Here is a 23,758-nt window from a genome sequence, read left to right as displayed (position 1 = left end):
TGACTTGACACACACATACATACATAGGCCTCATTTCTCCATGCATTTATTTACACTTTCTATTATAATACTAAACTAAACACAAGTAAATGTTTAAACGAACAAGAATTACATCAAAGATAGAAATTATACATCTAGTTGTGATGTATGTGAAGAAGCGAGGCTCGCTCTCGTCTGTAATGTACCTATCCAAATTGACAATCAAAATAATGCATTTTCTGATGTGTTTCCCCTCAGGTATCCCAGCAGTGGAATCAGTGAGTCACAACGTCCTGAGTGAGAAATTTCAACATAATGAAAACCAGAAAGAGAAAAGAAAAGAAAAGAAAAAACTGTGAGTACTAGCTCTGGTAACAAATGCTGGCAGTGACACCTCATCTTTCAGTTCAAACTCAGCTGTCATCATCTCGGCTGTCTCTTTCACAAACTCCCACATCTAATGTCACCTTCACTCTCTGCAGTCGGAGAGAAATTAGTCTCTCACCTTTAACTGCCCTCATCCTCCCTTTTACTGCCCTTTCAACATGACAATTATCACATTTTACACCACATTCATCCTTTGCTCAGCTCCTCACTCACTCTCTTTTCTCTCCCCAGTGGCCAGCGGTTCTCTCTCTGCTCGATATTTATATCATTGTTGAATAATTAAAGACTGAAGACGGAGGATAATCTCCTCCTCTCATTCTCTTTTCATTACGGAATCCCTGTTTTCCAGCACATCTGATTGATTTCAGGTAGCTGGAGTGCCCCACTGCTCTTGGCTCAACATTCACCTTAAAATAGCCAAAAATCCCTGAAACTCGCTGTCCTTCTTGATTACAATTACCAAGCTATTGAATCAATGTAACTGGTAATTAGTGGTGTTTGTTAAGCCAAGCGTAACTATAACTATTGCTCATACATAAGGCTAGCAATTCTAACAAGCCCTCAGGATGCCTTAGCAACTGCATAGCGATGTCCTGGCAACGGCCCAGGACACCCCTTATCTTGTGGTGGCCCACGAGTAAGCACACTTCTCATTTTCTATAGAAAATGTGCATAATCTAGTAGAATCATGTAAAATCTCTCTGATATGGAAGCGTAATTGTGAGATAAAGTTTAGAGGAAGATAGTCACATTGGGAGATATAAAATCACAGTGATGAGAAATAAAATCACAATTACCAGAAAGTCATTATTATAAAAATCTAACTGAGAGATATAGTCACATTGCAAGAGATAAGTTATATAGTTATAAGGTTGTAATTGAAAGACATTTTCACAATAAGGTATAAAGTCACAAATAATGTATGAAAAATAATGTATAGTCAAAATTGAGATATATAGAGTCACATTGTAAGATATAAAGTCACATATTTAGTTATAATGTAAGAATTGCAATAACTCTTTATAATTGTGAGACGGTAGCAATTATGAGAAATAAATGAGCAATGGTGAGATAAAGCCACATTGTGACACTTTCAAATCACAATGTGAGTTAGTGTTACATTACTAGAAAAAAGTTATAGAGATATAACAAAGAGATATAAAGTCACATAAAGTTGTGTTCGCAATTGCAAGATATAAAGTTGCAACCATGAGAAATAAAGTTGCAATGACAGGAAATAGTCATCATTGTGAGATATAATCGGACTGGAAGATGTAGTCACATTTTTAGTTATAGTGTCGGAATTTCAAAAAATGTTCACAATTGTTATAGTCGTAATTATGAGAAATTGTCAGGATTCTGTAATTTGTCGTGTATTTTGTAATTTGCCATTCATATATATATATATATATTTTTGTAGTTCTTATCATGGTCTTTGTAGTTCTTTCTGCTCATGTTAATTGGTTCCAGGTGTTTCTTATCTCTGGGTTATTGTTTGTTTGTACGTGTGCCTTTCATGTGGTTACGGAGTGAGGTCTTGAGCCTACACTTTATGCGTTTCATGGTGAAGTTATGGACATGTCTCATGATTGGAGCTATTAAACACCATTTTACCTGCATATAGATCCAGACTATTGTTTGACTTTTTTGACACTTAAAGCCACAAGATATAGTGTTGAGAAACAATTAAAATTCCACGATATAAAGTCACAACTGGGTGACAAATTCACGATTATGAGAAATAGAAATGCTGTTTTATAAAGTCACAATAAAAAGATGTTGTTAAATTGTGTCACATTGCAAAATACAAAATTATAATTGAGAGACACAAATAGGGATGCAGCGATATGAACATTTTGGCTTATACCGATAACTATAATTCTTTATATTTGAAAGCCGATAACCAATATATTGGCTGATAAATCTAAATCCAAATTTTTATATAATTTGTGAGAGCCTGATTACAAAACTAAAAGTCTGGACCATAAAAAGCCATGTCCCAAGCACAATTATAATGTTCTATATTATTAAATGTTATAATTTTATTAAGTCTATATGACAGACTTGCGCTGCACATGTTGCACTTAACTGTATTTTCCTTTTTTGAAGTGATCCCAATCATATTTCAAGCCATTCAAAACCATCATGGCGAACAGTGCGCATCTGAAGTGTCTCAGCTGAAGGAAATAATCCATTATTTACCAAATATTCTTATCAGGCTGATAACGATGACATTAAAAATTAACATATATTCTGCATCCCTACAACGTAGCAATTACCTACAATTAACAATCACACTTCAATCTGTTTAAAGTGAAATTAAACGAGAAAAAGAGCATAGTTGTTAAATTCAAGTTTTAATATTTCTAACTGTGCAATAAATTAACATTTACAGAATAAGTTATCAGTCACGTAAAGATTATTTGTATTCATCATACATCAGCTTGTATATACATAGAGTTCAAGTGACCTTATGAATGGAGAGAGACAGCAGCATACCGGATTAACTCTACAGAGCATCGTCTATTTACTATGAGGAGAGGTGAGGAATCTGTACACAAGAGGTTTGATGGGGGAAGGATGGATTTACAGGGTTTGTGGACAAAAAACTACAACAACTACATTTAAATAAAAAAATCAAACCAACAAAAAAATCGGAAGAGAAGAGTAGGATGTAAACTTGCAAACAATACTGTACTGTCCACAGCACGGTTTGTTCAAACAGCTAGCATATTACAGGATTTTTAAAGTGTATATCTGCAAAACACAGTTACGTCATCAGGTTCACATCATTCAATCATTCCACTGTGGTTTTATTTAACTTTAACATTTCTTGCTAAATTTCCAGCAGGACTGACACACTTGTAAACATGTTCTGTTCTTGTCTTTCTGTTAAGACAAGACCCTCTTACATTCCCGGACTGACATAAAATCTAATATCTCTCAAATAGAACAAAATCAATAAAAACAGTACTCTGGATCTGAAATATATCGTAAATGTCACAAATTGTTGCGCAAAATAATACCAAATGACAACCAAATGAAAACAATATTTCAAATATCTACACCTGCTGAGAAAGACGGGAAACAAATACAATATTAATAAAGGAAAAATCCAGGTTACATACAAGTGAAGATCTATCAACAGCATCAGTGTCATATTATCTATAATCACAGAAAATACCTTTGACTTGGCTTTCAGTCCTAAACTGAAATGTGCGTAAAGTAACAATGGAAGCCTCTCAGGGAAGTGTACAACAGTACCCATAGACCTCTATTGTAAGAGCGTTTCTCTTTTCTGTGGTAACAGACAGAGATGTGAGTTTGATCATTTTGCCTTTATCTCTCTCATTGAGTGAAGTGTCTTTTGTCCCCCCCCCCCCCCCCCCCCCCCCCCTCCTGTCCCCTGACCGACAGTGAAACAGTAACCGAGAAGACGGGATCAGAGCATGAGAACTATAAATCCCTGCAGACTGACTAAAATACCACCTCAACCCCCCCTCCTTATTGTTATTCATTCATTTGCAGAGAACATCTGAACCCCCTCTGCTAGTGCAGTGTTACAATAATGCCACATCAATCAATGTAAGTGTATTATTACTCTCTTTCCTCTCGATTACTCCATCTCTTATGTCCGAAAATGAATTCATTATAATAATTTCTGAATCTTAGTCACCACCCCTAGGGGAGATTTCCTCTCATTTGAACCATGCGGTTATTAGTTATGGAAGCCTGTTTCCACCTTTCCATTACAAGTAATGGCAGGTTTATTACTTGGAATTACGCTAAAAATAAATTGTGAAACTTGCAATTGTGAATTTGATTCTATTAATTACAATTTTAGATGAAATGATTAAAAGAAATTAATAGAAATGATTAAATACAGCTACAGTATGTAGTCCATTTACCCTTTTATTATAGATTACTATTATTCTGACCACCAGTATTATTTGTCTGCAAGATGAACACTTTTATTGAATCATTTTTAAGCATATGGCCAATTAGTCTCTTTTGCATTTATGCAATATACAAGAGCCAAGCCTGAGAAAAAAGGTCAAAGAAACCATTAACATTTCTGTATGTTGTAATTCATGGGCAAGGATTATGCTAATCATAAATTATCGTACACACGACACCCTATTTACAAATGATTGAAATTCTTTCAAATGCACAAATTTAACCATCAAATCTGAGGTTTACAATGCGCTTGTGAATCCGGGGGATCGTTTTCGTTAAAGTCTATTTTACACGCAAATTACTCAGAATGAAGCCCATCTTGACTTTATATCTCACAAACTTTATTTTTCTATATTTTGAATTTATATCTTACGATGGGATTTGAAACCTCACAATGCAAGTTTACATTACACAATGTGACCTCATATCTCATAGTTGTAACTCAATTTCTTATTTTGATCCAACCATTTAATTTATTTTTTACTCTCAGGTGGAAATTGGCTTCCATAGTTTGCGCCGTTAAAGGGTTGGTACACCCAAAAATGAGAAAAACTGTCATCATGTATTCATCCTCATGTCGTTCAAAACCTGTAGGACTTTCGTTCATCTTTAAAACACAAATAAAGATATTTTAAATTAAATCTGAGAGATTTCTGTCCATCCTTTGGACAGTCCACGCAACTACCAATTTATCGCTTCAAAAAGTTCATAAAGAGATCCTAAAACTTATGAATCTCGCGCGAGCAGACCATCTACTACGGGACAAAGCTCAAACGTGCTGCGTAACACACAAGAATAAACCACATTGGTTCTCACATGTGTACATCAAATAGAGAAATCGTGTCTCTTTAGAGAATTTTTACTAAACCGCTCAATATGGATTAGTTTTCTATCTATTTATGAACTTTTTGAAGTGTCAAAGTGGTATTTGCGTGGGCTCTCAATGGACGGACAGAAATCTCTCAGATTTCATAAAAAATATCGGCAACATTAACGACTAATAATTAGATCATAAAAAGCATTATAAGGTGCATTACCAGGCATAATTAATGCATTACAAAATACTTTTATAATGCATTATACATAAAGGCCTTAAAGGTACACTGTGTAGTTTTTTAAAGTATTTTATTAGCTAAAATCAATGTCTTTATTCATAAATATGTCCTCAATGGTGTGCAATGCCAATGATCTGACTTATCCTCGTACATGAAGAATTTCTTATCTTTATTTACATGGGACGGGTCCAAGTTCTTGGAGGCTTCCATGTCGTTCCGCCATCTTGAAAAACTATAATAGCTGAGAGGGACAAAAAGCACTAGCTACCTCAACGCGTTTCCACAACACGTTTTCGTTCAGAGCCACCGTCACGTGACTGAAACCAGCAGAAACGGACAAGGAGATCAGTGAGAGGCGCGCGCTTGTCACTGCCCCGCCAAATTTGAAAGGAGCCACAGAAGGAATCCTCGTCGCCAAAATTTTATTTAAAAGGAAACGTGACCGGCAAAATTCCAAAAAACGAGGTTAAATATCCGGATAGCTTTTCCCAGGTGGAAAGAGCTAATGAAGGAGAAAGACTTCGAAAGGGACGCTGAAGTTGCCTGCTTTCTTCTCGATAGGTAAATCAATGTTACGGTCTAAATTACAAGCTTTTGTCATTGCTTGGTTGTGTAATTCATTATATAGGCAGCATAACAGTAGAACATGTATAGTTAAACTTGATTAAGGGCTATTGGAAGACATGTCGTCATAGCTTCTTGGTACATAACGGCTACCGTAGTTGCAACACGCATTTGAAAAAGCAAGGTGCTAGAGAGCACTATTCGTTTGAATGCAAAATACAATTTCACTGCTAGATGGGAGAAATTCCTACACAATGTACCTTTAAGTAAAGTGTTACCAAAATTTCTTCATTTGTGTTACGAAGATGAACGAAAGAGAACTAACCCTTTAAAGATGAAGTGTGCAATTTTTTTCCTATATCAACCTAATGGGCAACTATAATGAAACCATTTGTATAATGATTTCCTTGAAAAGTGCAAACTCTTTTTGAGCATCCCAACCAGCCCGACACAGAAACATCGGCTCAGCCAATGGCATAAGTTAAGGGGTGGGACCATCTGTTTATGTAACCAATAGCAGATGGGTGAGTGTTTAAAAAGAGTCTGTCTTTTCAGTTCCATTTGTGCCACTAGTAGCACTGAAATCACACACTTCACCTTCAAGCAAATACAGAGTGTTTTCGGTCTGATTTATTTGTAGTCAGTTGAGAGTCTCGCCTGGAAGCCTGCAGGCAAGCTTTAGCCCGCCAGGATTGAGGTGGAGTAACAGACAACTCTAATCTCCAGTTTCCTCACAAACTAACACTTCTGTGGTGCTGCTTCACAAAGCTCTCCCGCTCTCTCTGCTGTCTGTCTGTCCCTGAGGCACCTTTATCTGCATCCTGTCCCGAAAGGTTCGCCACCTCTCTCGCTACGATTCTGTCTTCAGGCCTAAATCCTCTCTCGCTCTCTGCTTCTTTCTCCTCACCTATTATACTTCCGACATCACTCAGGTCGCCCAAGTGCTCCACAGAATCGAACTTCTCCAGATCGGAGGCGATGGTTTGCAGGCTTATGACTGACATGGAGTCTGACCCCGCCTTCTCCACTCTCTCTCTGTGGCCCCACCCTGCCTCCCTGTGTTTCTCCACCCACTGCCGGGTTTTCTCTTGATCGGCCCAGTCATTATCCATTAAAGGATTGGCCACTACCCCTGCATATGCCCCTGCCTGAATTATACCCTCAGACTCCGCCCCGACTGGAGAGCTCCGCCCCCCACGAACCCTGTTGCGCTCTCTGGTGGCGCGGATGCGTCCCCTTTGCGCATGGATCTGCTCGCTGATTTGCTCAAGGTTGCGAAGGGCGACAGAATATCGGGTCTTCACCTTCGCCACCCGTTCCTCCAGCTGAACGACTTTGGACTTGTGCTCCTGTTAATGAGTGGGGATAATCATAGCACAATGGATAAAAAAAAAAAAACATTTTGACATGTACTTGCACCAAATATATTAATGGCATTATAATGACTAAATAAACAGATGATCATCCATCAGACAATAATATTTAGGGATGCACTAATATTGAAATTCAGGTTGATATGATAAGCCAGGGGTGTCCAATTCTGCTCCTGGAGGCCCACTGTCCTGCAGAATTCAGAATTTCAAATCAAGGTCTTACTAGGCATACTAAAAACTTCAAGATGTGTTGAGGCTGGAAGACAGTGGCCCTCCAGCACTAAGTTTGGGCACCCCTGTGATTAGCGAATGATTATTCATGGTATGGTCGATAACTAAATGGCTGATACTATAAAAATATTATACTACTTATTTGAATCTATAATAAAATTTTAAAACTAAAATGATTAGTTTGTATGCTGTAAGAGAAGTTTCTATTCTTTGCGCCCTTCCCTAGTTTGCATTTCATAGAGAATTTCATTTTGTTACTTAAATCAATCTGACCAGCAGACCTTGAATACCTTTATAGCGGAGGCCAGTCTCTGATGCATACCTCTAAGATGTGGTTGAACTGAGCCTTGAGCTCAAAATAAGGCTTGGACTTGATAATAACCCTCTTAAGGGCCTTCTGCAAAGTCTGCACACGTGCTTCTGCTTCCTGACAAAGCTGAGTGACACGCTGGTGCTCCCTCTCGCTCCTCAAACGCTCCTCCTCTGCCTCGTTCACCTGAGGACAGCAACATGTCAAATGTGATACCCTGTTCTGTTTTCACACATGTAAGACATTAAATCAAATTATATTCTCATATCTTTTTCTATCATTCATACAAATATTTTACAAATATTCAATATCAGATCACCACTGTCAATAATCAGTACCAAGTTGATCTTAACAGCTAAAGAAAATGTAACAATATCAATCTGTCTACAGTGTGAATGTCAAATGCTTTTCTCTGAATATTCACTTGACTATGCTTTTTCTGAAACTTTCACTAAAAGTATTTTTTGTATCTTTGTTCTATCGTTTTTTATTATTTCTTCTATTATAGGTAATTTGTTTCTTTATTCTATATTTTATTACTGTTTACTTAAATGGTAAATTGAAAACTGACAAAGTTTACTTAAAAAAACATGAATTGCCGGAACAACCCATTTTATTTCTTTAAAGCTGCAGTCCGGCACTTTTTTGTGTTTAAAAATATAAAAAAAGACATTTTTGAAAAAAAACGTAACCAGCCAGTGTTCAAAACGATCTGCTTGCCTTACCTCGATTCAAAACGGTAAGCTTGTAATAATGATTTTAATTCCAGTGGTACTGGTGGATTTCCGCGGGAATTTCGAGCATGTCTTTGCGTCATTACGTCACTTCTGTAGGCTACACATAGAGAAGGAGTCCCCGGCTAGCGTGTGTGGATGATGGAGGAGATTTAGCTTAGCACTTGGTATGGCGGATCCCGAAAGTTTAAAGCGACAATCACCAGTGACAACTGGAGATTCACCCGCTGTAAAACCCAAAGACTTCGGACTTCAGAGTGGCTACAGAAAAAATATATTTTTCACGTTTTGACGTGATATAAGCAAACGTTAGATTTGATCAGCATGGTAGGCTACCCTACTGCAATGCTTCCCCCCACCCCCCGAATTTGGTCAGAACAAAAGTGAATGTTACTTACTTGTTCAGATGACATTTTCCGATGAAAATTCTAATGTTGACACTTTCAAAAAGTATACTCTGAGATTGCTGATGAAAGTACAGTATCCACAGCGACGCGGCAGCCTCAATACATTGTGTTCATCCGCGCTGTTTCATGCCGATTTACTACCCACGCACAGTTAATAATTCCGCGAATAACTGCAATTGCAGATTTTGAACAGAGATGGCGACAAAGAGGAAAAACGACGGACTGCAGCTTTAATGTGACATATTTCAAAGTAAGACATTGAATGGATTGTTAAAAGTGGTCATTACAAACCAGAATGGAGCCGTTCCGGTTTGCTAAAATAAACCTTGCATAACTATTTGGCCTAAGTGACATTGTGGGAAAAGTCATTTCAGAGTAAGAGCTAAAAGTTAAAGATTACAAAGACAATTTTGTTTATTTGTACTTTTTTATTACTGACTGTTTACTTAAATTATTCATTTGAAAAATGAATGCACTGTTTACATAATTTGCATATTATTCTATTCCTTGTCATTTGTTTCTGTACTTGATTTTATTACAGACTGTTTACTTTAATGATTAATTCATAAACCTAAATAGGTGTTTACTTTATTTGCAACTTCTATTGTTTTTATTTCTATTGTTTATCATTTATATATTTTCCTTATGTTATTACTATTAACTTGAATGATTAATTTGAACAATTAAAGCACTGTATTTTTGTTGTATTTGTAATACATTTCTGTATTTTATTTTACTACTGACTGTTCACTTAAATTATTCAAATAAACCTTACTATGTGTTTAAATGAATTGTAACTTTGTTCTATTGTTTGTATTGTTCTAATGCATGTAGTTTGTTTGTGTTCTGACAGTTCATGATTAATTAAAAAACCTAAGGCAATGTGTTATAATAAAGGACTGTGTTCAATAGCATTTTCAAGAATCTTGAAATTTCCCTGGCATTTGGTATCGACTTCTGAAATTTTGGTGACAACCCAACTATAGAAACAAAAACTGTGGGATGATTTAACATCGGAAAAATGCTGCTCTATTTTACTGGCAGGGCTAAAATAAAACATAAATGGAGATGTGTAACCTTGATCTTTAAGTGTATGTGTGCATTCATCAGCGTTATTGATTGTCCCCACTGTGACAATCAAAGCCATGCTGCTATTACAATCCACACTAACCAGCTGTGCACATCTAAATATGAAACATTAAGATTTAACAAAGCAAAATCTATAATTGTGACTAAGAGGGATTGATTTGAGCAATTAAGACCTGTTGTAAACATAAGAGCACTTGTGTTTTTGAGTAAATTTATGCCACCGCCTATTGCTGTAATTATCAAAGAGCAATGCTGAGTCACTGTGTCGTACCTTGGCTGTGGCGTGGTTTAGCATCTCCTGCCAGGTAGGGTCCAATGTGTTTCTGTCAGCCAATAAACCTTGCTCAGCCACATAAACCATCTCTCTGGCAGCCGTGTGCATTGAGACAGCCCTCTCGTACCTTAGCGCCGCCTTCTGAGTCTCCTGTTGAGCCTGTGGGTAAGGTCATCCATCATATTTCATATACAGCAATCAATCACTCAGCTCTGTAAACATGCAGCCAATCAGAGGATGGGATGGTGACCTTACAGAGAGCCATAAAGTGAATGGGGACTGCAAATCTTTCCAAACTTTATATCAGGTTATATTTATGTAATAAAACACTAGCTAAAGGATGTGGCATTAGTATGGAAGCATACTACAATTCTACGGCAATATTATTGTCATATAATAAAAGAAAACAACAGAGGGAAGTCAACTGTATAACACTTCACAAACCACAAACCATAACCATTTATTTTAAATAAAGTGGGTGAAATGGCCAATAGGATTTGAGGTTGGAAAAGCTGACATCCAATCATCCCGCACACAAGGCTGGATCTGAAAACCGTTTAGCTAAAAAAGCCTGGCTTGCTGTCAGTGAAAATTGCTGTGCACAGATCATCATCAGAACATCCAAGCCAATCAATAAAAGTCAGGAACTGAGAATGGCAGGCCATATTTCATTGGGATAACTTGCTGGAAATATGGCATCCTTGCCAAGGATGATATCTGACTTTGGCTACGTTCACACATCGACAACCACGTTTACTAGCAGACTCTTGAAGTGTCCTGTTGCTGGAGGGAATTGAATAATGTCTGTATGAATAAATAACTGAAGTCAAAACCATTTTTTATTGTTGAGATAGCCATGAATATCATCATCGGAAATTGGTGTGTAAATTTAACCCTACTTAATTTTAAATAGAACTGACAGCTTAAATCTGCTGCTGTGTGAATGTAGCCAATATTTTGCACAATATTCATGAATTAAGATTTATTCAAATATTTTGAGTAAAAGAAAAGAAAATAAAGAATATAAAACTCCTTTTCACAGACTGATGACATGTTTTCACAGTTATTAACATTGTAAATTTTAATAAATTCATAAATATGTTTTTTTAAATATTTGAATAAAAAACAAAAATGCACTGACGATAGCCAATCATAACAGTGGCCATTTACTGACTAAAAGCTAAAAGGAGCTGCCCTTTAAAAATGTATAATTTCAGAAAGAGTGTAAGGGAAAGGTTGAAAATAATAGTTTTTCCACATATATATTTGTTTTAGTTTTCCCCAGTTGTTTTTAGTTTATATATTTAAGATAAAAGAAAGAAAAGGAAAGAGTTAATAGATAAACTAGTCGAATATTGTGACTGTTCCTTTAGCAATATGGAGAAAAAAAACACTACATTTATATTAGGCTTGTCTACTCACCCACACTCAAACTTATTTACAGCTTTTCATGAGACGGGCTGATGACCAAGTCAAAGTTTCAATTCAGTGCTGCTGGTTCAATTGTTTTCAATTACTCTCTAGCCACAGCTAAACGATTTTCATCAGCTCAATTACATATTCAAAATTGGCTGCAAAAACGCTAATGAAAAGTGATGTGCAAATCACATCTTGTGTTATCAGGGTTAATCACATTAACACACCAACTCTTTTGCCATAATGACCACTGCACTGACAAATGTCTTCTGGTTCGGCGGGAGGATTTTTTGCAATAATGAGAGAATGGAAATGAATCAGCAAACTACAAAAACATCTTGAACTCATCTGATTAGATATGAAGCACAAACACGCAATATTATGTTCTCTTGCTCTCTCTCTCTCTCTCTCTCTCTCACACACACACACACACACACACACACACACACACACACACACACACACACACACACACACACACACACACACACACACACACACACACACACCTCTTTAGCAAGTCTCCGGGCTTCGTAGTAAGGTCTGGCTTTTTCAATGCAGGCTCCCAGCTGAGATCCCTGAGCGTTAAGTTTGCGTGCCGAGTCTGTAAGGATCCTCCTGTAGCTGGATCTCGCTTCCTAAACGAGCGTTAGACAGAGATAATGAGAAAGAGTGGGAAAAACTATGCTTAATTTGGCACGATGAGTAAAACATGTAAACAATACATATTAATACTCCAGTGTTGTGGTTCTCTACTGGTGGCGATGATTTGCAACCCAAACATGGCTCACAAAGACAGTAGAAAAAACTATATCGAATGCAAATAATAAAAGCAACAAAATTCTTAGTTAGGAATAGGATAACAAAATGCATTTTAAAAGAGATAAGAAAACACTTTCCATATCTTTTTTTTGTTCAAAGGCTGAGTTTTCTTTCTTCTTTCACCTTTATTAGATTATACAGTGAAGGAGAGAGACAAGAAGTAATGGGTATTGGGTACACAAGCCAAGACTAGGACTTTGACCAGATTTGTCCTTTTTTTATTTTAATTTTGAGTATATATTGTGTAAAATATTGTGTCATATACACTAAGGGTTCATTTGTATTATTGCACTATTGCATTTTGACATTATGTATAGACCTTATGCGCCAGAAATACACGTCTAAAAACCAACGTGTGGAAAGCGCGGCCATGCCGCTGTCTCCTTCTTTCCACAAGTGCTTGCCAGAGCCGTTAAATATGACAATATATATATATATAAAATAAAAAAAATAACGACTTTATCCAACTATTAATTTCTTTCGTGTGGGCCTCTGAGTGAGTTCACGTAGTGTAACAGCGCAGCGCTTCTGGGTTGTACGTCAGCAGGTAGGCTCACTATTGGCCGACGCTGGTCATGTGTGTGATGCGTGTGATGTACAACACAGAAACGCTGCACTGTTTACACTACGTGAACTCACTCAGAGGCCCACAGAGAAGAAAATTAATAGTTTAATAAAGTTGTTATTTTTGTTTGTTTTTTTGCACACAAAAAGTATTCTCGTCTTGATAAACTTAAGGTTAAGCCACTGTAGTCACTTGGACAATTTTAACAATGTTTTTACTAACTTTTCTGGGCCGGCCAGTTTCAATTACATAGAAGCCTATGGAGGAGTGATCCAGCTCTCAGATTTAATAAAAAATATCTTAATTTGTGTTCCGAAAATGAGCGAAAGTCTTACAGGGTTGGAACAACATAAGGGTGAGTACAGTAATTACGGACAGAATTTTCATTTTTGGGTGAACTAACCCTTTAAGTACTGAGTAATATTAACTACTACCTAAGGTTAGGGTAGGATTAGGTTTTGGATTTAGGGTTAGTTGCATGTAATCATGCCTAATGTATAGTTATTACTATAGTAAATACATGTAACAACAAGGATACATTAAAATAAAGTGTTACTGGCACCTCAATAGATTTTGAGACACAGTACAGTAGTAGTGTCACACATATTTACTCACGTCCAGCTGTAGTTCCAGTCTGTTGATCTCATCACTGGCCTGATTCAAGTGTTCCAGCTCCTCCTGACAAATGGAAAACAGGGAGGGATGATAGCTGACATTCAATTACTATTAATGCATTAAATAACAGAGAAAAGTATATTAAATTATACAAAGCCAGCATAATCGCAGACTAACAAATAATTTTGCCATTATAAACCATTAATTGCAGCAAATTGTGAATACTGTGTCATAGTTCAATGCACCTTGATATTGTCACAATATCAAGTTTATTATGGGTTCAAATCTTAATAACGTTACCTGAATCCTGGGGTCCAGCTCTTCCTCATACTGTCCCTCATCTTCATCTAACTCATTCTTATCTTTCTCCACCACATCAGTGTTCTCGGTTTTGCTCGTAACTTCCTCGTTTCCTCCATCCCCGCTTCTGTTTTTCAGGGTGTCGTCCCTCTTCTCAGCCACCACCCCGGCGCTCTCCTCTCTCCACTCCCCTGACTCAGGCTCCCCGGATCCGGGGGGGTTCTCACGCAGCTGCCCCGGTTCCATCCGTGGCCTTGAGAATGACCCGTTTTGCTCTTATAAATCAGAATATAATGGCGCTTAAATGTTTGCCATGCCTATAAATATATATATTACCCGATAATTTGACGATAAAGCGCTACATATTCGGTGAATGAGCGTCATTTAACGGCGCAGGCGTGTTGTTTGCAGCGGTAGCGCCATGCAGTGGAGCTGACAGCGCAGAATGACCCGGACTGAACCGCTAGCTTTACGGCTAACTGCAGAAATCACAGCCTCAGCTCAGACACCAGTCACAGCACTGCTCAGGGCTCATAAATACAGCGAGAGATTCAGCCAGACAACTAAACGGAACTTACCGTTATTTCTTTCCGTCCCCCGTTTCTTGCTCTATAGCTGCCTTTTTGTTTTTGTCCAGGATGATCCTTATACATTTTCCATGAAAACCAAAGTTTCCGCCTAATATACTAATATGTCCTTAATCCCAGTCAGTCCTGACACTGTAACTAACTACTGTAAATTAATTTGAAATCTTCCTAACTGAAATTTTCTATTTCATGGATGTATTTATTTGACAGCGGTGACTAAATGACTATTTTTAGTACTAACAAAAATAAGTATACGTTAATTGAATATATATCAATCTAAAAATATCACTTGAAAACATGAACAGAAAGTAATTACATTTAAAAATGAATTTATTTTTAAAAAGCATAATTATATATATATATTTTTTTAAATGTGACCTGGTGAACATGTTTTTGTGAGATTCATCCATTAAGATTAAAATGTATCCCCCTCCATCTTCCTAAAGGCTAAACAGAATTCAGTAAATTTTACCCCTAATTACTTGTGACTGAAATGTAAATTTCATGGACTAAATTTCCATGTTATCAAACAAAAGACATTATTAGCATTCAGTGTAAACAGCATTTATTTTAGTCAGTTTACCTCAGACACAAACATGTAGCAAAGACAGACACTACAAAAGCACAAGTCAATAAGGGAATAATAATGCGCAGTCTCATAAACAGCAAAAGGCTTTGAACTATGTATAGAAACTGTTTTTTCCCCTCTTTTTTTTAACAGATGACCTTAAAAATACAAAAAAATAGTCCTCATTACAGATGGTTCCTCTTGTCCATCCATTAGTAGTAATTCTCAGTATCATTCTCAAGTGAATTATGTATCTTGTGGTCTTCAAGGTCTATTCTTCCTTATTTCCTTTATGGATGGCTCTTTTGTCTCTTCCAGAATCTCTTAACCTCGCTGTGTCCATGTGGCGTCACCACGATGACCCTGTGAGCGGGGTTCTGCCAAACCAGCACACCTAAACCCTGCAGGACAAAGGCTTTACTGTCAGTACTCTGTGCGTTACAGCAGGAGAGACAGCTAATGCTTATAAAGTACACCAAGTAAAAGGGGTGTACCCCAAGGGGGTGGGGGTGCTATTTTTTACCTGAGCCCTGTCCCGCAACACTTCAAAATCAGCCTGGGATAAAAACTGGTTGTATAACACTCCTGAAAGAAAAACATTGTGTAAAGTTGAAGAACACAAAATGCATAACTGAGATGTCTGTATATTTTCAGATGGCGGTTATGACCCACTACCCCAAACCTTATTCCAATGCTAATTTTTTTTATTTGCATTACATTTCACAAACACACTTCTTATACAGTCTGACATTTACACTTGAAAGAAAGAACCCTGCAGGTCACCCACGGAATGGAAACAAATTCTCCATGCTGTAATATCAAGATAATGTCTTTTTTTTATTATTGAAATGGAGACCCTGCAACACTCTATTGTTTAAAATAAATTATTACAATTACTAATGTAATACAATAATTGTATAATATCTAATGGTTTTATTTGAAGTAAAAACATAGATTGTGTTAATGGGAAATGTAAATTGACTTTGGAACTACAAAGAGCTGGTCTCATATGCACAAAGGCACACTCACCCTCAGTAAACTGTAAGCGATCTTTCTCAAGCTCCCACAGTCTGATCTGATCTGTAATGGTTGGGGGAAGTATGGGGGTCTGAAGACAGAATGACACACGGAAACATGTTCATGCATGGAGCAGTGAATATTTGCATAGCAGTATAGAATTTTCATGATAAGAATTGCCATATTGCACAAGGGAGACACCTAAGGGACATCTAAAACTACAAGGGGGAACTAATGGGATTAATGCATTTTTTATTCATGGGATTTCAATTATTAAAAGGATTAACACAAAAAAACAATGTTAAAAAATCCTTAAGCATTTCATTTTAAATAATTAAAAACAGTTGTATTAATTCTTCATTATTATCAATTAAAGGAACAGTACCCCAAAATGAAAATGCTGTCATTAATTACTTACCCTCATGTCGTTCCAAACCCATAAGACTTTGGTTAATCTTCTAAATGAAGATATTTTTAAAGCAACTTGAGAGGTTTCTGTCCCCCCATTGAAAGGTAAGGTGTGTGTTGAGACCAAGACTAGTGTGTGTTGAGACCAAGACTAGTGTGTGTTGAGACCAAGACAAGGCCAAGACTAGTGTGTGTGTTAAGGCCAAGACTAGTGTGTGTTGAGACCAAGACAAGGCCAAGACTAGGGTGTGTTGAGACCAAGACAAGGCCAAGACTAGGGTGTGTTGAGACCAAGACAAGGACAAGACTAGAGTGTGTTGAGAACAAGACTAGTGTGTGATGAGACCAAGACAAGGCCAAGACTAGGGTGTGTTGAGACCAAGACAAGGCCAAGACTAGGGTGTGTTGAGAACAAGACAAGAACAAGACCAGTGTGTGTTGAGACCAAGACAAGGACAAGACTAGAGTGTGTTGAGAACAAGACAAGAACAAGACCAGTGTGTGTTGAGACCAAGACAAGGACAAGACTAGAGTGTGTTGAGAACAAGACTAGTGTGTGATGAGACCAAGACAAGGACAAGACTAGAGTGTGTTGAGAACAAGACAAGAACAAGACTAGTGTGTCTTGAGACCAAGACAAGAACAAGACTAGTGAGTGATGAGACCAAGACAAGGCCAATACTTTGAAGGGTTCAGATCAAGACAAGAACAAGACCAGGGCAGGGCAAAACGGAGTCAAGACCAGACCAGCACTCTTTAAATTCCTTTAAAATATTCACATCTACTGCCTGAGAGAAGTGTAATATTTAATCCATAATTAAAATCAGAATTATGAGACACTATATAGAGCTGTTACCAATCCAAAAAAGAATACTTATTTGCTCTACAGTGGTGGCACAGAAGTTGCATCTGAGTTGGTAGTTACAACTGAAGAAATAATGCTTTAAAAATACAATTTTGTTCAACGTTTGTATAAAATCAATTTCACATTTGCAATCGTGCTCATATTTGTGAAAACAGCTCTCTCGCTCTTGTAATATTGCTTAACTATATCATGTGATATAAAACAAGATCTCATACAAGTATTATTAAACAATCCTATCTTTATTTAACCTGGCATATGTATTAATTTAGGTTGTTTTTGACACCATCCAAAATGTATTTCTGACTCAGCACAACAGTAGCAAAAGAAATTAAATTAGAGTTATCGATTACATTTGAAGCAGAAAGTTTTACATCCAATCCCATTAATGATGTAAACATATAAATCAGACAAAGCACCGGCAATTTAGTATAATATTTAGTATATACAAATATATATACCGGTATATATGAAGCATCACATATGGTAATGCGCGATGTAATAAAACCGGTGAGGTTTGTTCTAGCATGTGACACACGTACAAGCTTCTATGTTAGTATATACCAATTATATATATATATATTATATACGTCAATACATGTTTAGATTGTAAATTAATTCACTGTAAAGTGTAAATTAAATCTGTTCATATTAAACAATCGTATCTCTTTACAAGGCTTGGATTAAACCACTAAATTCATAGATTCGTTTTACGACACCTTCATAATCTTTAAAATTTTGGTTACCTGGACTTTCAATGGATGAACAGAAACCTCTCAGGTTTCCTTTAAAAATATATTCATGTGCGTTTCAAAGATGAGAGAAACTCGTACAGGTTTGGAATGACATGAGGGTGAGATAACAGAATATATATTTGTGGGTGAATAATCCCTCTAATAATTAATTACAAATCATTTTAATATGTATGTTTATTATATATTTTATCTATACCGCCCAGCCCTAAACTACACCAAGTTTGTAAAGTTAAAGATACATTTTATTTAAACTCTTCTGATTAGCACAATGATAAAAATGAAACCTGTTAGCAATTACCTGTTTAAGCATTACTGGGTGTGCTCGGGTCCTTAAGAAGTGAATGATCTGAAAATCATTGAATAAATGTCAAAACAGCTTCACACTTTCATGAAAAGGAAAAGCCAGACTGCAGGGCAATAGTTTCTGAGTTACAGCGGCTGCATGCGTCTCTCACCTGCTGTGCTGTTATGCCATTACTGATGGCCTGCTGCACTGATTCTCTGGTTACCTGAGCAACAACCAGGTTAGGAAACCGATACAGCATCTCACTAAATAGAGCTACCAATGCAATCTGGAGTTCAGAGTCTGTCAGACAGAGATAGAAGAAGCGTTTTGACTGATCTTGTAAAACGCAATGCCTTTCAGACAAGTCAGTGTGTGCAATATGAGTTTAACATACTTGTGTAGGCATATACTCGATAATTTGTTTCTACAATGATGAAGCCTGTGTCCCCTGTTCCTGGTATGGCTCCTAGGGCAGAACAGGCAGACCCAGAGGCAGGGCTTGCTGTGACTCCGGCAGAGAGAGTTATGGCCAACCTCGTAGGGTAGTACCTCCTTGACTTCCTCTGTGAAAAATATGCAGGGAATGATGCAAACTGGTGCAATTGCTTGTTTTAGACATTTTAAACTAAACTTTTCAATGGCAAGCATTTAAAGAACACTTAATAAATAACAATTTAGATTGAATGTTAGATTCCCATGTTATTACAGGACATTGATCATATCCTAATAATTTATTGATCAAAAGTGTCAAAAAAGCCATTTATAATGTTGCAAAATATTTCTATTTAAATTAAATGCTGTTAATTTTTCACTTTTTATTGATCAAAGATTATTATAAGATTATCACATTATATATTATGCTGTACAACTTTTTTCCAACATTGAAGATAATAAAGAATGTTCCTTGAGCACCAAATCAGCAGATTTTTCTGAAGCCTCATATGACACTGAAAACTGTAGTAAAAGCTGCTAAATATTCAGCTTTGCCATCACATGAATACATTACATATTAAAATATCTTAAAACAGAAAATATTTATTTTTTAATTGTAATATTTTTTCACAATATTACTGTTTTTAATGTATTTTTAATCAAATAAATGTAGTCATAGTGAGCATACGTCTTTTTTTTTTTTTTGCAGACCCTCAAATAAATAAATAAATTTAAAATTATTTTTGGCAAGGATCCTTTGAGATTGGTTCTAGTTCCTAGAAATCCTATTCCAAATCCTGTACATATTTCAACTAGAGGGTACATGCGTTATTCAGAGTTATTCAGTATTTTTCCTTGATCACAAACCTTTCTTTGAAAAACCAGACCAAACTCTCGTAGATGCTGCAAAAATGTGAGCAGAGACTCACTCATCCCCTCCACAGAATAGTCCTGCAAGAAAAACAACAATCAAACTACAAAGCAAACCCTATTATTAACCAAGAGACCAACCCTACTTTAAGGGACTATGGCAAAATGGCTTCTTTAATTTAATTATGATAAGTAATGGCTTTTATCTATGACTCATATGTTATTCTTGATATAGTAAAAGCAGCACTCACCCTACCAAGAGTGGAAAAACTCAGTTGGAACAAAAAGGAAAGAATCTCTACCAGGTCCATTCCTCTCGACTATGAAGGAGAGAGATTAGACTGTTAATAAGGAGGTGGAGCCATATTTTCCGTCACGCCAACCACATGTACATGCAGCCTAATAACTATGAACAATCAGAATGATAGCTCAACTGGAATGAAAAGCCATCATGTAAACACCTTGGGGGGGGGGGGGGGGGGGGGGGAATTATCAGACTGAAGTGCAAGTCTTGAATAATTCACCAAACAGATGAGCAATTGCCATGCAAACATTTTTTTCCAACTACTTTCATAATCAGATTCATAAATACCTTGTTGTGTGCATACGGATTGCTGTGCAGGAACTCTCTAACCCAGCAATCTTTGCAAAGTACTCTTATCCAGATCTCTAGTTATTGAAGGAATTGGCACGAGGCCATATGTTTTCATATGATAGAGACACAATTTTGGGATGCTGCTTCAAATTCTCATATTTTATTTTGTTAGGTAAAGTTAGCAAAGCGAGAAGAAAGCCATGTTTTTCAATATGTTAAAAAGGCAAACACACGCTGTTGTGCCATGCTAAGTTGTTTATCTTTCTCTGACAGGACTCAGAAGCTTCTCGCTGTTATTGCACTTTTTGCAAGCACAAAATGTCCTTTATAATTTCAACTGGGTACATGTGAATCATCAGTTGGACTAATTGGTGCATGTAAACTGTCTTATGATACACACGTATCATAATGTAGGGGATATTTAATGTACAGATTCTATATGTCGTGCACTGACCTGTGCTGTTTTGAGGTACTGCAGAGTGAAGTACCACAGCTGAGATGCTGTGTCCAGCAGCAAGAACTGAAACCCTGCTGATGTGATACAAGGAGCATCACCAACCTCGCTGAGAGGGGAAAAAAAACAGATCAAGATTATTTTTTGGTCTACCCTTCATATTTGACCTACTTCGGTTGGTGCATCATTGGAGTGATGGTGTGCTCTACCTCCTCATGAGCCCAGCCTGAATGAGGAGCTGGGCCAGATCCTGGCTGACGGCTGCGCTAGGAGAGCCCACCATGAAGTGAAGGATGACCTCCCAGCGCTCCATGGCGTACCGGTCGAGACTCTCTACATCCCTCGCATGGCGATCAGGACCCAGGTTGCCGCCCTCATCTGCCCATGATTTACCACTGGCAAGGATAAAAGAGAACGTGATTCCAGTCAACCTGCTGTTGCAAAATCTATGACGGGTCTAAATTAAAACTGTATTCCTCACCCGCCTAGCAGTGCAATTCTCAGGTTGTCTTTAAACACAGGGTTGAGCACAAAGCCTTGGAGTCCGCCCTGAAGCTGCTGACTGTGCCAGAGCCGTAGCCCGGTTAACACAGACACACACTGATCGTGGTCTCTTGGAAAAGCAAAGACACCAACATATAAGACACTGCCATTGAAAATTTGTGGTCAGTAAAAAAATGAAGAGGACCTATAATGATTTTTTTATATTTTCAACTTTCTTTAGTGTGTAATGTTTCTGTTTAAACATGAAAAGATCTGCAAAGTTACAAAGCACAGTCACTCCAAAGTGAGTTATTCAGTATATCAGTAATCACTGTTTCGGAACTCCCTGAAACGCCTCGATTGTATTCTTGAGTTTCCTTCCAAGAGCGTGCATGTTACAATATCCCTCATTAAAAAAATTCCCACCGAAGGCATATGCAAAAAAAAAAAAAGGAGCAGAGGCCTTGTTGAGTTGCGTTAGTAGTGTTGAAGCCTGTGGTAATAGTAAGGGGCGTGACAATTGAAACACGCTCGAAGTGTTTGATCAATCACAACACACTAGTCCAGCCGGCCAATCAGAGAACATTTAGCTTTTCAGAAGGGGGTTTTCATAGAGACAGAAACTAAACAGAGCATTCCTGACAGACTGAAAGAATGTAAAATATTGCTTCTTTAATGTACTTGAAAGAAGTCTCTTATGCTCACCAAACTTGCATTTATCTGATGAAAAATACAGTAAAATTGTGAAAAATGATTACAATATGAAAGAATTGATTTCTATTTGAATATATTTTAAAATGTAATTTATTCCTGGGATGGCAATGCAAATTAACAATTTTCTGCAGCCATTACTCTAGTCTGAAGTGTCACATGATCCTTCAGAAATCTAATATACTGATTTGTATTAGAATGATAGAACTAACTATTGTACTTACTTTTGACTGTCTTTTTTAACCCACAGCGCAACTGCAGCCTGTGGAAGTGGGTGGTCTAAAAACAGCATTCGCATCACATAATTCTTTCCCAAAGCTGGAAGTTCCCTGTATGGAAAAAGATATGTATAGAATGAGCCAATCAGCATTACTCATTGAGATTTAGTATTATATCAGGACCATAATCACCACAGGCATTGAAGGGGATATTTAATTTGTAAATAGTTTAAATTGATAACTTCATAATCATAACTACAATAAACCTGTAACTTCTGCCATTCGGATTTCTTTTTCGGTATTCCCTTAAATCCCATTTAATCCTTTAATTATTTTATTCCTTTAAATAAAAAACAACAACTCAATACCCCCACCCACACACGAAAAGAAAAAAAAAGATTACGCCTCGTATTATATAATGGGCTCAGAAAAATATTTGACCAATTATGCCACATACAAATTTTGTAAATGTTATTAGATTAGATATAAAAAAACAAAGTGGCACCTGAAAATAATACTAGATGTTAGAACTGTTGTGTTATAATTCAAAACGGTCAAAGACTTCTTTGTAAAAAATGTTGTGGCTTGAATAGTAAAAAAAAAGTTTAAATGTCACTTGCATTGTCACTTCATTTGTATTAATCATCTAATCAAATAACATTCATACATGTCAATACGCATGTATATTTAAACAGTAAAGCAAGATGGACCTGAATACAGCCAGGCATGTTGCAGGGTGATTGTAGAGCCTGTCAAGGACCTCAGGGCTCAATTCCTTTAGATACTCATGCAAGTTCTTGCACTGTAGCTGGACGCGAAACTTCATCTGTAAACAGGCAGACAGATGAATAAGGAGATTACTTTTTTATGTAATAAAAAATAATTATGACTGTTAAATACCGCGTCATACTGTTAATATATATGTTAAGACATTTTTTTGCACATAGGAACCTAGACTGAGGCGTTCAATGAATAAAACTTAAACCAAATGCATTTTAAAAACAGAAGTCAACATCACCAAATACCGTGAAGACAACATAAACTGAATCCTTGAGACTTTTGTCCTACAGTTAATGAATAGAGAAAACGTTCTAAATTAAAAGAAAATATATATATAATATATTCCGAAGTCATTTTCGCTTTAAACATATATTTAATATATAGTCAGTGGGCTTACCTTGTTTCACATGTGTCAATGAGCACAATGCAGTGCATTAACTTATGTGGATCATTTCATTTCTTCACAAGCGTTCAGTGTGGATACCCGCATGAAGCCATGTTGAATGATCACGTGATCGCCGAAACGGACAGTCTGATTGGTTGACGTGCCATGCCTGGGAGACTTTTCGGTAAAATGTAGTTTTGTGTAAACTTTAATATAAAAATAGGGATTTATATTCGGTGTTTTTGTGCATGACTCTTTTTTTATGATTA

At 36.9% G+C, this 23,758-nt stretch overlaps 2 protein-coding genes across 2 annotated transcripts; both read right to left on the bottom strand.

Annotated features, from left to right (window-relative positions):
• Positions 1-4,681: 4,681 nt before the first annotated feature.
• On the bottom strand, positions 4,682-14,529 carry sh3bp5lb (SH3-binding domain protein 5-like, b). The gene is made up of 6 exons (XM_079590781.1): positions 14,079-14,529; positions 13,779-13,841; positions 12,286-12,414; positions 10,358-10,519; positions 7,869-8,042; positions 4,682-7,291 (listed from the first exon to the last, which is right to left on the bottom strand). Exons 1-6 carry the CDS (start codon positions 14,322-14,324, stop codon positions 6,674-6,676), a joined length of 1,392 nt encoding a protein of 463 aa, XP_079446907.1. The 5' UTR covers positions 14,325-14,529; the 3' UTR covers positions 4,682-6,673.
• A 535-nt stretch (positions 14,530-15,064) lies between these two features.
• Positions 15,065-23,662, bottom strand: gtf2h4 (general transcription factor IIH, polypeptide 4). Its single transcript, XM_079590780.1, has 14 exons — positions 23,502-23,662; positions 23,035-23,150; positions 22,331-22,435; positions 21,394-21,525; positions 21,122-21,307; positions 20,913-21,021; positions 20,115-20,183; positions 19,861-19,944; positions 18,956-19,124; positions 18,731-18,861; positions 18,574-18,621; positions 16,263-16,341; positions 15,757-15,818; positions 15,065-15,634 (listed from the first exon to the last, which is right to left on the bottom strand). Exons 2-14 carry the CDS (start codon positions 23,148-23,150, stop codon positions 15,524-15,526), a joined length of 1,401 nt encoding a protein of 466 aa, XP_079446906.1. The 5' UTR covers positions 23,502-23,662; the 3' UTR covers positions 15,065-15,523.
• Between the last annotated feature and the right edge of the window lie 96 nt (positions 23,663-23,758).

The sequence above is a fragment of the Phoxinus phoxinus genome (genome assembly GCF_949152265.1).
Source record: "Phoxinus phoxinus genome assembly, chromosome: 19".
NCBI classification, from domain to species: domain Eukaryota; kingdom Metazoa; phylum Chordata; class Actinopteri; order Cypriniformes; family Leuciscidae; genus Phoxinus; species Phoxinus phoxinus.
The sequence above is the reverse complement of the archived record's forward strand: the minus strand, read 5'-3'. Positions and strand labels throughout refer to the sequence as shown.

Bases quoted from the DNA above. Each gene is read 5' to 3' on its own strand.
- sh3bp5lb (XM_079590781.1), bottom strand. From the start codon at position 14,324: ATGGAACCGGGGCAGCTGCGTGAGAACCCCCCCGGATCCGGGGAGCCT. The intron at 12,415-13,778 runs GTGAGTAAATAT...ACGCTCGTTTAG, and splicing joins GACTGGAACTACAGCTGGAC to GAAGCGAGATCCAGCTACAG. The intron at 10,520-12,285 runs GTGTGTGTGTGT...CCTTACCCACAG, and splicing joins CCCGGAGACTTGCTAAAGAG to GCTCAACAGGAGACTCAGAA.
- gtf2h4 (XM_079590780.1), bottom strand. From the start codon at position 23,150: ATGAAGTTTCGCGTCCAGCTACAGTGCAAGAACTTGCATGAGTATCTA. The intron at 21,526-22,330 runs GTAAGTACAATA...TGCTTTTCCAAG, and splicing joins GTTAAAAAAGACAGTCAAAA to AGACCACGATCAGTGTGTGT. The intron at 20,184-20,912 runs GTCAGTGCACGA...TCTCCTTCATAG, and splicing joins AGTACCTCAAAACAGCACAG to TCGAGAGGAATGGACCTGGT.